A 15,998-nucleotide genomic window follows, 5' to 3' on the forward strand; every position below is an offset into this window, starting at 1 on the left:
GTTGAATGTCAAGCTTAAAAATTGTCAGAAGGCATTTTTTTGTCTTGCATCAAGAAGCAGCCTTGGATGCATTCTAAAGTGAGTTCTCCACTTTGATCACACAGAATCATAGCACAGTAGGAGATAATTTCACCAATCAAGACTGCAACAAGGAGCAGTGCTGTTAGTCCCATCCCTCTGCTTTTTTCTCCAAATGGCTGCAATTTGTTCTCCTTAAAGTATTTATCCAATTCCCTTTCATAGGTTACTGTTGAATCTGTAACTAACATACTATCACGCAGAGGGGGCTTTAATCTAAATAGAGTGGGGGAGGGTTCTGGAGAGGGGATTCGTAGGCTTGCAAAGCAGAAGGATATGGCAGCATTGCAGGGCAGCTATTTAGATAATGATACCCAGCGTGTGACAGGAAGGGACAGAGTGTACAAACATTTAAAAAAAAGCAGTAAATAAGTTCAAAGAGGGGAATATGGTAAAAATTAATAGCACTTTACTTGAATGCACATAGTATTCGGAACAAAATGAATGAATTGACGGCACAAATAGAGGTTAATGGGTATGATCTTATAGCCATTACAGAGACATGGTTACAAGGAAATTAAAGCTGGGAACTAAATATGACTTTTAGAAAGGACAGGCAGGAAGGAAGGAGAGGGTGGTGGGGGAGCTTTGTTAGTGCATGATGGAATAAGTAAGCAAGAAATGATCTTGGATCAGAAGATCCGGAATCCATATGGCTGGAGGTAAGGAATAACAAGAGGGAAGATGACGCTGGAGTAGTCTATAGGTTCCTGACCAATAGCTATACTGTAGGACAGAAAATAATTCAGGAAATAATGAGAGCATGTAAAAAAGGCAGTAGATTAATCATGGGTGACTTTAATATTCATGTAGATTGGGAAAATTAAATTGGCAGAGGTAGCTATGAGCAAGAATTCATACTGTATTCAGGATAGTTTCCTAGATCCGTATTTTATGGACCCAGCCAGGGATCAGGCTGTTTTGGATCTGATAATGTGTAATGAGGCAGGTTTAATAAATGATCTGAGTAAAAGATCCTCTAAGAAACAGTGACCATAACATGGTAGAATTTAGCATTCAGTTTGAGAGTGTGAAACTTTGGTCGGAAACAACTGTGCTAAACCTAAATAAGGGTAATTACAAATGAATGACGGCAGAGTTGGCTGGAGTGGACTGGGGAAGGAGTTTAGCAGAAAAAAACGGTTGATGAACAATGGCAGACGTTTAAAAAGATAGCTCATGACTCACAATAAAGATATACCTCAGTGAGGAAGAAGGATTCTAGGAAGGGAATAAACCAACCATGGTTAACCAAGGAAGTTGAGGATAGTATCAAATTGAAAGAAAAAAAACATACAAAGTGGCAAAGTTTAGTGGAAGTGGGAAAGTTTTAAAAACCAGCAAAAGATGACCAAAAAAGAGGGAGAAAATAAACTGAGGGTGAACTTTCAAGTAATATAAAAACAGACAGTAAGAGCTTCTTTAAATATATAAAAAGGAAGAGAGAGGCCAAAGTGAACATATGCCCATTAGAGAATGAGGCTGGGGAAATAATGGGGAACCAGGAAATGGCAGAGGAGTTGAATAAATACTTTGCATCAGTCTTTGCGGTAGAAGACGCTAATAGCATTCCAAAATAACTAAATAATCAAGGGGCAAAAAGGGAGAGGAGGAAATAAATACAATCTCTATCACTAGAGAAAAAGTACTAGGGAAACTAATGGGGCTAAAGGCCGATAAGTCCCCTGGGCCTGATGGGTTGCGTCCTACGATATTAAAGAAAGTAGCTACAGAGATCGTGGATGCACCTTAGATTCTGGAAAACTGCCAATATAACAGCCTTTTTCAAAAAGGGAGGGAGACAAGAAACAGGTAACTATAGGCCAGTTAGCTTAATACCCGTCATTGGAAAAATGTTATAAAGAATGTAGTAGAGCATTTAGAAATGCATAATATAATCAAAGAGTCACTATGGCATCATGAAGGGGAAATCATGTCTGACAAAATTATTAGAATTCTTTGAGGTGATAACAAGCAGGATAGATAAAGGGGAACCAGTAGTTGTAATATATTTGGATTTTCAAAAGGTGTTCGATAAGATACTGCACATAAGGCTACGTTAGATAAGAATCCCTGGTGTTGGAGGTAGTATATTAGCATGGATAGAGGATTGACTAACTTATAGAAGTCAGTTGAGAGGAGTTCATTTTCAGGATGGCAACCTGTAACTAGTGGAGTGCCACAGAGCTGGGGCCACAATTATTTACAATATATATTAATGACTTGGATGAGGGAAATGAATGTACTATCGCTGAGTTTGCTGATGATACAAAAATAGGTAGAAAGGCAAGCAGTGGGGAAGACCTAAAAAGTCTACAGAGGGATATAGACAGGTTAAGTGAGTGGGCAAAAACTTGGAAGATGGAATATAATGTGGGAAAGAATGAGGTTATACATGTTGGCAGGAAGAATAGAGGAGCTGAATATTATTTAAACCGAGAAAGACTGCAGAAAGCTGCAGCACAAGGGATTTGGGGCCCTCGTGCATGAATCCCTAAAAGCTAGCATACAAGTTCAGGCATTAGGGAAGGCAAATGGAATGTTGGCCATTATTTCAAAGGGAATGGAGTATAAAAATAGAGAAGTCTTGCTAAAATTATACAAGGCACTTGTTAGACCAAATCTAGAATACTGTGAGCAGTTTTGGTCCCCTTATCTAAGGAAAGATCTTCTAGCATTAGAGGTGGTCCAGAGAAGGTTATCTAGGTTGATCCCAGGTATGGAGGGATTTTCTTATGAGGAGATTGTGCCTGTACTTGTTGGAGTTTAGGGGAATGAGAGGTGACCTTATTGAAACAAGATTCTTATGGGGCTTGACAGGGTAGATGCTGAGAGGTTGTTTCCCCTTGTGGGAGGGTGTAGGGCCAGAGGGCATAATCTCAGAGTAAGGGGTCACCCATTAAGATCTAAAACAGAGATGAGGAGGAATTCCTTCTCTGGAATTTTTTACCGAAGAGGGCTCTGGAGGCTGGGTCGTTAAGTATATTCAAGGCTGAGAGAGACATTTTTAATCAGTAAGAGAATCGAGGGTTCTGGGAAAAAGACAGAAAAGTGGAGTTGAGGATTATCAGATCAGCCATGATCTCATTGGTGGAGCAGATTCAATGGGCCGAATGGCCCGCTTCTCCTACATCTTATGGAATTCCAAATCCTAACCACATGTTAGGTAAAAAAATATTCCTATTGTTGCCTCTGCTTCTATTGCCACTTTAAATCTATGCCCACTGGTTATAGACCCTTCAGTCATTGGATATGGCTTCTCATTATTTATTCTATCTAAACTCTTTATAGTTTTAAATACTTATATAAAATCTCCTCTTAGCTTTGTGCTCAAATGGAAATTACTTTCTGTATGGCTATATTTGATTCTAGTCTAAAATCACCCAAAATTATTTTATTGTTATAAAAATCTGAAGATGCTGTAAATACACAGCAGGTCAGCCAGCACCAATGGAGAGAGAAAGAGGTTAACATTTCAAGACCATGATTTTTCTTCCATCAGAACTGGCAAATGTTAGAGATGTAACAGGTTTTAAACAAGTACAGAGGCTGGGAAAGAGGTGAGGAAGGAACACACAAAGTCTAAGGGTGGAAAGCAGAAAAGTTCAAGTCGCAAAAAAGGTGATAATGCAAGGCAAAAGGGAATGGTAGTGGGATAGATAAAAGGTGGATCTAGAAGAGGTGTAAATAACAATAGCAGCATCATTACCAATAGCTGCTGTCTGAAAAAATGGATGAAGTGATCACTATCTGAAATTGTTGAACTCCATGTCGAGTCTGGAGGCTGTAAAATATCTGTTCCTCACGCTTCCGTTGAGTTCCTTTCGAACAATGTAGGAGGCAGGGGTCAGAAAGGTCAGAGTGGTAATGGGGCACAGAATTTAAATGACTGGTGACCATCAGCCTTGGGTCATGTTTGTTGACTGAACGGAGGCGTTCCACAAAACGGTCACCAACCTGTTTGATGCCCCCAGTGTAGAAGCAACCACATCACGAGCAGTGAATACAATATACTAAATTGAAAGAAGTACAAGTAAATTCTTGTCTTGACTTGAAAAGAATGTTGGAGGCCCTGAACGGTGGGAAGGGAGGAAATAAATGGACACGCTTTGCATCTCTAGTACGTGCAGAGGTGGATGCCGTGCGAAAGGAGAGGTTGTTGTGGGTAGAGCAGGGTGTTGCAGGGAGGAGGAAGTTATATTTGGTGGTGCTGTTGCACTGGAAATCGCAGAGGATGATGGTTGAATATTGAGGCTTTTTTATTGCTCTGTTCTTGAATACATCCCTGAATTCTTTACAGATCTCCACCTTATCTCATCTCTGGTACCTGGTTGCCTGTGTTGAGCATCAAGAACTTCACCCATCTACTTCTTAATTTAGTAGGGATTCTGCCCTCTGTCACCTTAGCATTCTAGCACTACTAGAATATTTCATTAATATGCCCTTGTTCCTACCTAATCTCTCCAGAAACTAGTATAATCAAGAATAAAGGTTCCCAGTCATGTCCAAACTTAAGCCATGCCTCTGTTGGTGCTAAACCTGGTATCTTTCCTTAGTTTTCAATGTTTCTAACTCTCCACATCTGCCTTGAACGTTTTGTATATTCTAATACATTCCATTCAATTATAACAGCTTTTTTGGAGCATGGGCTCTTTTTCCTAACTCCCTTTTTGATATCCCTTATCCCATCTACAATTATATTTTTATCCCTTGCTTCCTCATCCTGCTTTTTGTTTTCAGTCTGATAGTATTTTCCCTTTTTAGCCTTGTCTTTGTGCACCTGTTCCAATAGATTTATTAATCCTGCTTTCCATCTAGTCACAAACATAGATTTTTCTAATAACTCCTATGCTATTTTTGAAACTTCTCCCACTGCTCCCTTTAGCCTTCCTGAAAGGACATTGGTGCTGTTTCAATTCAGATGAAAGTCACTCCTTCAGTAAATTATTTCCCATGCTCCAGAAGTTTGTTGTAATTTGTCTAGAAGGTGAACCTTCCTTTGCTCAACAACTTGGTAGTGACCCATTGGCTTAGTTCTGTCGAAGGGTCATTAGGACTCGAAACATCAACTCTTTTCTTCTCCGCCGATGCTGCCAAACCTGCTGAGTTTTTCCAGGTAATTCTGTTTTTGTTATGTATTCTTCCTCCTTATCATGTTCCAAACCCAGCACAGGAAGCAATTAAGAGATTACCACACTTGAAGTTTTTGTTTTCAATTCTGTGCTCAACTCCATAAACTCCCACAATGCGTTTTTGTCTGCCATTGCTTCCATAGTGGAACATAGTTTATGGCTGTCTGGCAGCATCAGTGGAGAGAGAAACCATCTTAAAGTTTTGAGTCTAATATGACACCTCTTCAGTAATTTAAATTTGTCTGACTGCTGCCCCTGGCAGTTGTCAACCACATTACGTTATCCCGGTGTCCTGAATTGTCTAACGCAGTCTCAAAGTGATCTAGTTACGGAGTTTGTGTTCCAGAAATTCCTCATCCCCTCTAATGCTGCAAAGCATGACTAAGTGCTCAACTTTTTGGCACTTCATACAAATGTGCTTCCTCTTGAGGATATAAGATGGTTCACATATTGTAAAACACACACATCCAGAAAAAAGAAAATGAAATATAAATAAAGCTGTAGTGTGTTCTGAATGGTACCAAAATGTGAGGTATTCTGATAGCTAGCTTTTATTTTAGAAAATGAAATAAATGTAGAAGTCTATTACAATTTTAGGGTCCCTGCAAGGTCATCTCTTTGCATCTAATTTTTAAACAAATAAAGTGTTAGCCTGGACTTTTATTAACACTAAACATGTGCAAGAATCACAAAGGCTGGTAATACTCAGATCAGGCAGCATCTGTGGAGAGAGAAACAGAGTTAAGTTTTGAGTCGGTGCAATTAGAAGTGCAACAGGTTTTAAGCAAGTGAAAAAGGGGAGGGTGGAGAAAAACAAAAGAGAAGATCTGTGATAGGGTGAAAGATGGGAGAAATTAAATGACAAAAGAATTGGTGGTGCAGGATCAAAGGGACTGGTCATGGGACAAATAAGCAAAAGATGTGTTTGAAGGAGAACTGCCATCCAAAGGCATAAATGAGACTAAAATCAAAACCTTCAAAGAAAAGGGGGCTGAGGTCACAGTCTGAAGTTGTTGAACGCAATGTTTTTGGAAAGCTGTAAATTGCCAAATCAAAAGATGACGTGCTGTTCCATCGAATGTCATTGGAATACTACATGTAAATTGCTGTTTCACCTTGAAGAAATGTTTGGGGTTTGGCTGGTGAGGAGAGAAGAGGTGACATGGCAGAAATTGCACCTCCTTGCATGGAAAAGCACTGTGGGAAGGGGCGTTGGGGGTAATTGCCGAATAGACCAGGGTCTCATGGAGGCAATTGCCTCTTTAGCATACTTCCGTTGAGGGGAGGGGAATATGTGTTTGGCGGCGTCACGCTGGAGATGGCAGAGAATGATTTGTTGAATATGGAGGCTGGCAGGATGGAAGGTGAGGATGAGGAGAATGCTGTCATTGTTCTAGTAAGAAGGGGAAGGAGTGAGATTAGAAGTGCAGGAAATGATGGACATGGTCAAGGGCCCTGTCAACCATGGTTGGGGGGGAGGGGGGATCCTTGGCTGAAGAAAAAGGATGACATATCAAAACAATTGGTATGGAAGGTTGCATCATTAGAACAAACGCAACAGAGACAGGAAATTGGAAACTGTTAAAGTGTCAGAGGGCATTAGAAGAGTCACGGATGTAGGCAAGAAGAGACTGGACAAGGGAAGAAAAAATAACTGATAGGAAGAAATCAATTTACTTGGGCAGGAGCAGGCTGAAATAATAGGTCTATCAGGGCAGTACTGCTTATGGATTTTGGGAAGGAGGTAGAAGTGAGCAGTTCAGAGTTGGAGCATCATGAGGTTGGAGGTGATGGAGGGAAGACCTCCAGAGGAGATGAAATCAGTGGCACGCTTGGAGGCGATGACTTGATGCTTGATGGTAGGTTCATGGTTCTGGGTGAAGTCGGAAAGTTGGTGTTCAACCTCTGCAAGGTAGAGGTTAGTCTGCCAGACAACAACAGCACCACCCTTGTCAGTAATGTTAGTGTTGGACTTAAAAGAATGGACTGCAGCAAGTTCAGAGAGAGACAGGTTAGAGTGAGTGAGTGGAGCAGAGAGAGATTGCGACAGCTGATCTCTCACTGGTAGTTCGCAATGAAAAGATCCAAGAGTGGGTAAGACACCACAGTGAGGGGTCCAGGTGGAGGGACAATACTGGAGATGGGGAAAAGGGTCTGCTGTGCAGCAAAGACTCCTGGCCAAAGAGGTGGAAACAGCGATGAAAGAAGAGTTCAGCATGCTGACCTCAATTCATTGAGGTGGAGGCATAAGGGGATGAAGTTGAGGGTTTTGCTAAGGACAAATCCTTCAGGGTTAAAGAGCAAAAAGTCATAGCGTATTGGGAATACATGGCCAGGGTTAAGATTATTCGAAGGAATTGGAGTTAGAGAGAAGTAAAATTGTTGAAAGGTCAGGAGGGACATTTGTACCCATGAGTTGTTGAAGCTTGTGATCTTTTGTACCTGAAAGGAAGAAAAAAAATGCCCTCTGCCATTTCCACCAACTCCAGCTTGCTGGGACATAGAAAGTAGAAGCAGGAGTAGGCCATTCAGCCCTTTGAGCCTGCTGCGCTATTCAATATGATCATGGCTGATCTCAATGCCATTCTCCCACTCTCTCTCCATACCCCTTGATGTCTTTAAAGTCTAGAAATCTATCTATTTCCTCCTCAAATATATTCAATGACTTGGCCTCCACAGCCCGATGTGGTAGAGAATTCCACAGGTTCACCGCCCCCAAGTGAAGAAGTTTCTCCTCATCTCAGTCCTAAATGGCCTATCCCCTATCCAGAGATTTTGACCCCTTGTTCTAGACCTTCCAGCCAGAGGAATCATCGTCCCTGCATCCAGTCTGTCCATCCCTGTCAAAATTTTATGTTTCTGTGAGATCCCCTCCTCCTCTTCTAAACTCCAATGAATACAGGCCTAGTTGGCCCAATCTCTCTTCACATGACAATCTTGCCATCCCAGCAATCAGTCTGGTGAACCTTCGCTCCACTCCCTCTATGACAAGTATATCCCTTCTTAGGTAAGAAGGCCAAAACTGCGTACACTACTCCAGGTGTGGTCTCACCAAGGCCCTGTATAGCTGCAGTAAGACAACCTTGCTCCTGTACTCCAGTCATCTTGCAATGAAGACCAGTATACTATTTGCCGCCTTAACTGCCTGCTGCACCTGCATGCTTGCTTTCAGTGATAGATGTACAAGGACACCCAGGTCCCTTTGTACATCAACATTTTCCATTCTATCACAATTTAAATAATACTGTGCCATTCTGTTTTTCCTACCAAAGTGGCATCCCTCCCCTCTCCTTTCAGCATCCTGAAGGGACTAATTGCTCCATGACACCCTGGTCCACTTCTGAATTACCCTTGAGATTGCCCCCACTTCCCTGAGTACCTTCCTATGCAAGTATAGGAGATGCAGCATGCACACCGTCACCCCCCCCCACCTCCCCCGCCCCCCAAACTTTCATCACTTCTCTCCTCAGTGCCCAAGACTCCAAGCACTTGTTCCAAGTGAAACAGCGATTTACGTGTACTTTCTTTCAATTTAGTTTTCTTTATTTAGTGATCACACTGCAATCTGCATTCCGTTGGGAAGACCAAATGCATTTTGGGTGACCATTTTGTGGTACACCCATTCAGTCTACAAGCATGACCATGCATTTCTGGTCACCTTGCTCTTGTACTGACCTCCCTGCCTTTGGCCTCCTGCAGTGCCCCAATGAAGCTCAACGTAAGCTCGAGGAACAGCGCTTCATCTTTTGATTAGGAACTTTATGGCCTTTGGGACTCTCAAATGAATTAATCAATTTCAGACCGTAACCTCTGTGCCTATTTTGTTTCCCTTTTCCTTTCAGGTTTTGGCTTTACTCTCATTTTTCACATCTCTACAAATCTGTTGTTTCTTTATTTGTTCCACTACAATGCTTTTTCACCTTGCACCACCAACTCTTTTATGATCTAATCTCTCCTGCCTTCCAACCTATCACAGACTTTCCTTTCTGTTCTTTTCCCACCCTCTCCCTCTTTCATTTGCTCAAAATCTATTGGGTTTCTAAATTTCCCACTCATTAAAGGTCACCAACCTGAAACATTTACTGTTACTCTCTCTACAGATGCTGCCTGAGCCGCTGGATGTTTCCACCATTTCTGCTTTTATTTCAGATTTCCAGCATCCCCAGAACTTTGCTTTTGTAGTTGTAAGAATCAAACTGCCTCTGCTCACTCCCCTAATGTGGTAATTTCAGGAAGAAAAATCATTTTCTCTGACATCACAGGGCTGAACTCCAGCTGAGGCTAAACTTTGCTCTTTTGGCCGCTTACAACTCATTTTACACTTCCAATAGCTATTTATTAGATCAGGATGTATAGCTATCATTGAGGCTATTTGTAAGATTGCAGTTTGCATACTTCCTTCACATGAGAGCTTGGGACTTTTAAGTACCTGGTTGGCAGCCTCGCCAATCCATTTCTGCATTACAAGTGTGATGGCAGGTAGATAGGTAAAATGGCCAAAAGAATGTGATTGTCTAAATATGGGCATGCAGTAAATGAGTAAAGAAGTACTAAAAAATTTGTATAAAACATTGGTTAGGCCGTAGACTCTGAAGTTTTGGGCATCCTGTTAAAGAAAGGAAATGATAGCCATTTAAAGTGCTCAGCATAGATTCAACAGAAAATGCCAGGATTTGAAAATTATAGTTTATTTTAAGGGCGACTTGAGATGTTGGACTTATATCCACAGGAGCAATTAAAGAGGAGACAATGGAAAAAGCATACGTTTTTTACAGCGTATTGATAGCATGAATAGCGAAAGACTATTTTCACTGATTTGAAAGGCGGTATCAAGAGATCAACAATTTTAAATGATCCCTGCAAGTGAGGAGAGACTTGAAGCGATATTTCTTTATGCAGAATGTTATGAGTATGAAATACTTTGCCCCAAAAAGTGGCTGAACTATGGGCAGTTGTTTGTTTTAAAGAAAAAATGGATAAATATTTGAAGGAAGAAAAATGCAAAACTGGGAAGAGAGGAGCTGTGGAGATCATCTTGGATTACTCCATCAAAGAACTGTTACAGACACAATTGGCTGACTAGATTTCTTAATTGTGAACTTCTGCAATTCTGGCTTTATATTTGTATGTGGAGATGCAGTAAGTGAGGAAGATAGTGTCTAATAACTATGATTTTCCTAATTATTTGAATAAATGGCAACTTTATTTTCATATCTGGATCAGTTATTTTTTTCTAACCTAATAAAGCTATGGGATACCAGAAACTTATTTATGTGTTGTGTGGGGTCTTAATGCTATCTCCTCCAGATAGAAACCAAGCTGTATAATGGAATGAGGCTTTTAATATCGCAGAGTTCAGGAAGGTTGTTTTTCCCCAGTTGTATGACGACAAATTCCTATTTTGTTCAAAGAATCCAACAGATTAACAGTGTAACCTAATTTGGCTGTAATTATGTAAAAAAAAAAATACTGACCATAGAACACTCAAACTGACAAAAGATCCAAATATCTCTCATGTATCACAATTGCTGTTTCTGTTCAAAGTTAACGACACTGCTCACGGCCATTTAAATAAAATGATAAAGTAATGGAAGATTATTGGTGTCCTTGACAAACATTTAGAGCACTAGGAGGAAGCAGCTTGTATTCCTCAAACAGACCCACCTGGATTGACTAGTTGATGACATTAGTATCTGTGACAATTGCTACAGATTAGCCTTCTCATTTTCCTGACTCTGGATGTAAGGACGTTCTTAATTTGAGGGAGAAATGAAAATGGGAACATAATTTACAATTTACAGAAACCAGTCCCTACTTTCATCAAAATATTACAATTATGAATTGCATTTTAACTTGTATTTAATTCTTTTACAGATATTTTTAACCTCTTTGCTAATGAATCTGGGAGCTATGTCGTGCGAGAGGAGATGGAAACCATGTTACGGGCCTGTGATGGTGAGGTTCAACTGGGAGTTAAGAAGTGCTTTGTCGAGGTAGGGGTTTGACACTTTGTTTACATACCTATTAATCCAACTATTCAAGGCAAATAATGCTGCAGATGCAGGAAATCTAGAACAAAAATAGATCAGTGCATTTCACATTTTCTGTGTAAAGGATTGACAAGTTAATGTTTCAGCTATGACATTTTATCATAAAATATGACACATGAACAGCTCCTAAAAAGGAACAGAGTAAGGGAAAGAGAGAACACAAAAAATAAACAAAAGAATGCAGTGATTAGGTGGAGAGCAGGTGATGGTTTAACTAACTTGGTGTAAGACAAAAGGAGGAATGATGAGAGCCAGAAAACGCATGATTAGTGGAATCAAATCGGGGAATTGTGAAAACCTAGAGAAGTAGCACATGCTCTTGTGGCCCAGGAATCTGCTTTGCTTTGCCATTTTTGCCTCTGCACCCACTTTATTGGCCAGCAGGATTCCCCTGCGCATCAGATACTTCTGTCTTCAGGACTCCTGTTCCATTTGAGCCCCACCCTCTGGCCTCCTGCTCTTCCTTGGATCTTTATATTGAGAACATGACATTGGTTGCATTGGTTTCTTCACTCGCCTTGCTCGCTCTAATTTGGCCAAGGCATTGCCCTGAGGAATGAGTCAATGAATGGCTGTCATTTATTTTGTTTAGCTGAAACAGGTGCAATGTATGTACATGTTCTTTGTCTGCAAAGAACAGGGCCCTGTATATTAATATACATAGCTTCCAGTACACACTAATGTGACACATTGCGAGCCCAACTGACCATCTTAAATTGGTTGACATTGTAATCCTTAGCACATTGAGGATTTTTAGCAAATGTTGTCCAATCATGGAATCACATCTAACGTTGGACACTCTGTTTTGAGTTCTGCAAGCACAAACTGGTTGGGTACAGTCTGTACCCTGCCCATTGCGAACAACGGCTGGGACATGCTGTTTGATACGATCTGCCAGTCTTTGGGACGTGCAGCCTACCTACCTAGCATCACACTGGCACTGAAATGCATATATCATATCACTCATTTGTGATAGGCAGAACGTCTTTTTGGGTAAATACACTTCAGTTAACAGCGTGTCACTGCCCCTTGAAAGTATATACAGGAGGTTTGCTTTTGCAGAACCGTTAGATGGCAAAACCCTTTTGAAGCTGTTCTTCTGGCACTGGTAGTGAGCGTATCAGCATTGATTGTGAATTGTTTAAGCCTCAAACCTATTTTCAAAAGATGGCGCATTTGTTTTATTAATATTGCATATATTTTGTATTATGTGATGAATATAGTGACCCCAATAGTCATGTTTGGTGAGCGTTGAAATCAATATCTCCATTTTCATCAGGACAACCTGCGGAGGCCTTGCTGCTGCTTTGAAATGTCTCCAAACACTATCACTGATGTTCCATCTAGCTGACCTTTTCCTTACATAGAAAAACTTTTCCCTTGACTCCGCACTTTTTCTAGATATAAGATGTTGCAGTGTGGTCCTACCCTTATCTGTCTTTCGGCAGGATTTTCCGCACCCACCAGCCGCTGTGATCTTATGGTCCTGCCGCAAGTCAATGGACTTCTGGCTGGGACGCCACCTCACCTGCGGTGGGTCCCAGTCACAACGGGTCTGGAAAATCCTGGCCTTTGTGTTGGATATGTTGGACATTCGTTGTTCCAATCACAATCGGGTCCCCTCCTAGTATCCATTTCTGTTATTTCTTGATTCCCCTGTATTTTTTCCAACCTCCCAAGTATCCTGTATGTTATGCTGACAATGCTCCTTTTTATTGGCCACTTTTATTCTCTCTCCAACTCCCATTCTATTTATTCTTGGCCTTCTGCACTGTTTCAGTAAAGCTCAACATAAGCTTGAGGAACAGCACCTCTTTGAGCACTCTGCAGACACCTTGCCTTAACGTCGACTTCAACAGCTTCAAGCTTTAATCAGAGCTTCCATTTTCTCTAAAGCAGTAGCTGCCTGTAAAATAGAATGGGTGTGGCAGTGCATTTGGATAAAGGAGCACATGGCATGGAGATCACCCGAGACTAAAAGTTTTCCAGTTCGATATCGAATTGAGTGCATTGTATAATCCCCATTTAATATTCGTTCCAATTTTTTAAAAATGTAGAAAGAGTGGAATAATAGGATTAGAGTAATTAGAATAATAGGATTAGAGCAGCAAGGCCTCCGCAGGTTGTCCTGATGAAAATGGAGATATTGATTTCAACGCTCACCAAACATGACTATTGGGGTCACTATATTCATCACATAATACAAAATATATGCAATATTAATAAAACAAATGCGCCATCTTTTGAAAATAGGTTTGAGGCTTAAACAATTCACAATCAATGCTGATACGCATTAGAGTTTGAAGACCTAATCTCTGAAAAGATGTAATGGAGCAAATAGCCTCATCCGTGCTGTAGTTTGCATAATTCTGCAAGGGCAATGTGCAAATACAACAGAGTAATAAATAATTGCCACCCCTATTTGAGGGTTGAGTGCTGATTTAATGCTTAATCCTTTATCAGAATGTTAGTTCCAAGTAGGATTGAACTTACTGTGTCAAAATTTGAGAATTTCTGGCTGCTGAAATAAGTTACAGTTGACAGGCTAGTGGCTCAGTGGCAAATACCTTTGGATTTAAGGGCTGTGTTAGGCTTGAGTTGCTTTCTGTGATTGAAAAAGTTTTCAGTTTGCTTTTCATGAAGATAGCTTTGTATCTAATATTTTCACTTATGTTTGGAAGGGGTCTAAATTGTTTTGTTTGAATTGTAGCACCAGCTTGGTGATTGCAAAGTGGCATTGAGGACTGCCATGGTAAAGCACAGAGCTCATATATTCTGCCTCTGCCTAGAGAGGATGTGTTTGCAAGTGCTTACCAAGGGACAAAGTGGGAATTAAACTTTTTAAATGTTAATAAGCTAGACAGGAAATGGGAAATGGAATTGCATATACAGCTGAAAAATATCATAAAAACAAAAAAACTGCGGATGCTGGAAATCCAAAACAAAAACAAAAACAGAATTACCTGGAAAAACTCAGCAGGTCTGGCAGCATCGGCGGAGAAGAAAAGAGTTGACATTTCGAGTCCTCATGACCCTTCGACAGAACTTGAGTTCGAGTCCAAGAAAGAGTTGAAATATAAGCTGGCTTAAGGTGTGTGTGTGGGGGGCGGAGAGAGAGAGAGAGATGGAGTGGGGGTGTGGTTGTAGGGACAAACAAGCAGTGATAGAAGCAGATCATCAAAAGATGTCAACAACAATAAAACAAAAGAACACATAGGTGTTAAAGTTAAAGTTGGTGATATTATCTAAACGAATGTGCTAATTAAGAATGGATGGTAGGGCACTCAAGGTATAGCTGCATTGTTCCAGTGAAGCCCAACGCAAATTGGAGGAACAACACCTCATCTTCTGACTAGGCACTTTACAGCCATCCGGACTGAATATTGAATTCAACAACTTTAGGTCGTGAGCTCCCTCCCCCACCCCACCCCCTTTCTGTTTCCCCCTTCGTTTTCTTTTTTTCCAATAAATTATATAGATTTTCCTTTTCCCACCTATTTCCATTATAAAAAGAGAAAAAGAAAAAAAAAATTATTTATTTATTTTATTTTTTTTTTACATCTTTTATGCTCTCCCCACCCCCACTAGAGCTATACCTTGAGTGCCCTACCATCCATTCTTAATTAGCACATTCGTTTCGATAATATCACCAACTTTAACTTTAACACCTATGTGTTCTTTTGTTTTATTGTTGTTGACATCTTTTGATGATCTGCTTCTATCACTGCTTGTTTGTCCCTACAACCACACCCCCACTCCACCTCTCTCTCTCTCTCTCTCTCTCTCCGCCCCCCACACACACACCTTAAACCAGCTTATATTTCAACTCTTTCTTGGACTCGAACTCAAGTTCTGTCGAAGGGTCATGAGGACTCGAAACGTCAACTCTTTTCTTCTCCGCCGATGCTGCCAGACCTCCTGAGTTTTTCCAGGTAATTCTGTTTTTGAAAAATATCATATCCTTGTAATTGGTAATGGAAGTCAATTGGAATTTGGTGCAGGTAGAACAAGTTTCATTTATATAACATACTAACTTGGAAAATGCCCTAAGGCACATCATAAAAGCATAATCAGGGAAATATCAACACTAAGCCAAAGAAGGGGCTACCAGTAGGGATGATTAAAAGCTGCTTGAAAGAGGTCAATTTTAAAAGAGCCTTAGTGTCCTAAAAAGATTTACATTTTGCCAGTACTGCATGGATAAGAAAAGTAAAACAATTTGAAATGCAAGATGTAAACACAGACTGGAGGATTCCCATCTTCATCTTCTGCAGTAAAGATAATACTAGCATAAAAACAAAAAACTGCAGATGCTGGAAATCCAAAACAAAAACAGAATTACCTGGAAAAACTCAGCAGGTCTGGCAGTATCGGCGGAGAAGAAAAGAGTTGACGTTTCGAGTTCTCATGACCCTTCAACAGAACTGATCTTTCTTTACAAGGAGAGGGAAATATAAGCTGGTTTAAGGGGAGGGGAGGGTGGTGTTAGGATAGGAGCAGATCATTAAAAGATGTCACAGACAAAAGAACACAGGAGTTCAAGTTGGTGATATCTAAACGAATGTGCTAATTAAGAATGGATGGTAGGGCACTCAAGGTATAGCTCTAGTGGGGGTGGGGGAGCATAAAAGATTTAAAAATAATGGAAATAGGTGGGAAAAGAAAAATCTACATAAATTATTGGAAAAAAAACAAAAGGAAGGGGAAAGAAACAGAAAGGGGGTGGGGATGGAGGAGG

General features: G+C 40.6%; 1 protein-coding gene across 2 annotated transcripts in view; it reads left to right on the top strand.

Moving 5' to 3' along the window:
- Nucleotides 1–15,998, top strand: part of usp32 (ubiquitin specific peptidase 32) — a 259,887-nt gene that overhangs the window by 105,865 nt on the left and 138,024 nt on the right. For both annotated transcript variants that reach the window (XM_041197547.1, XM_041197548.1), the window contains exon 4: nt 11,085–11,203. In XM_041197547.1, coding sequence (XP_041053481.1) covers nt 11,085–11,203 — 119 coding nt within the window. The remainder of the gene's footprint in view (nt 1–11,084; nt 11,204–15,998) is intronic.

This window comes from Carcharodon carcharias, chromosome 10, assembly GCF_017639515.1.
Source record: "Carcharodon carcharias isolate sCarCar2 chromosome 10, sCarCar2.pri, whole genome shotgun sequence".
NCBI lineage: Eukaryota > Metazoa > Chordata > Chondrichthyes > Lamniformes > Lamnidae > Carcharodon > Carcharodon carcharias.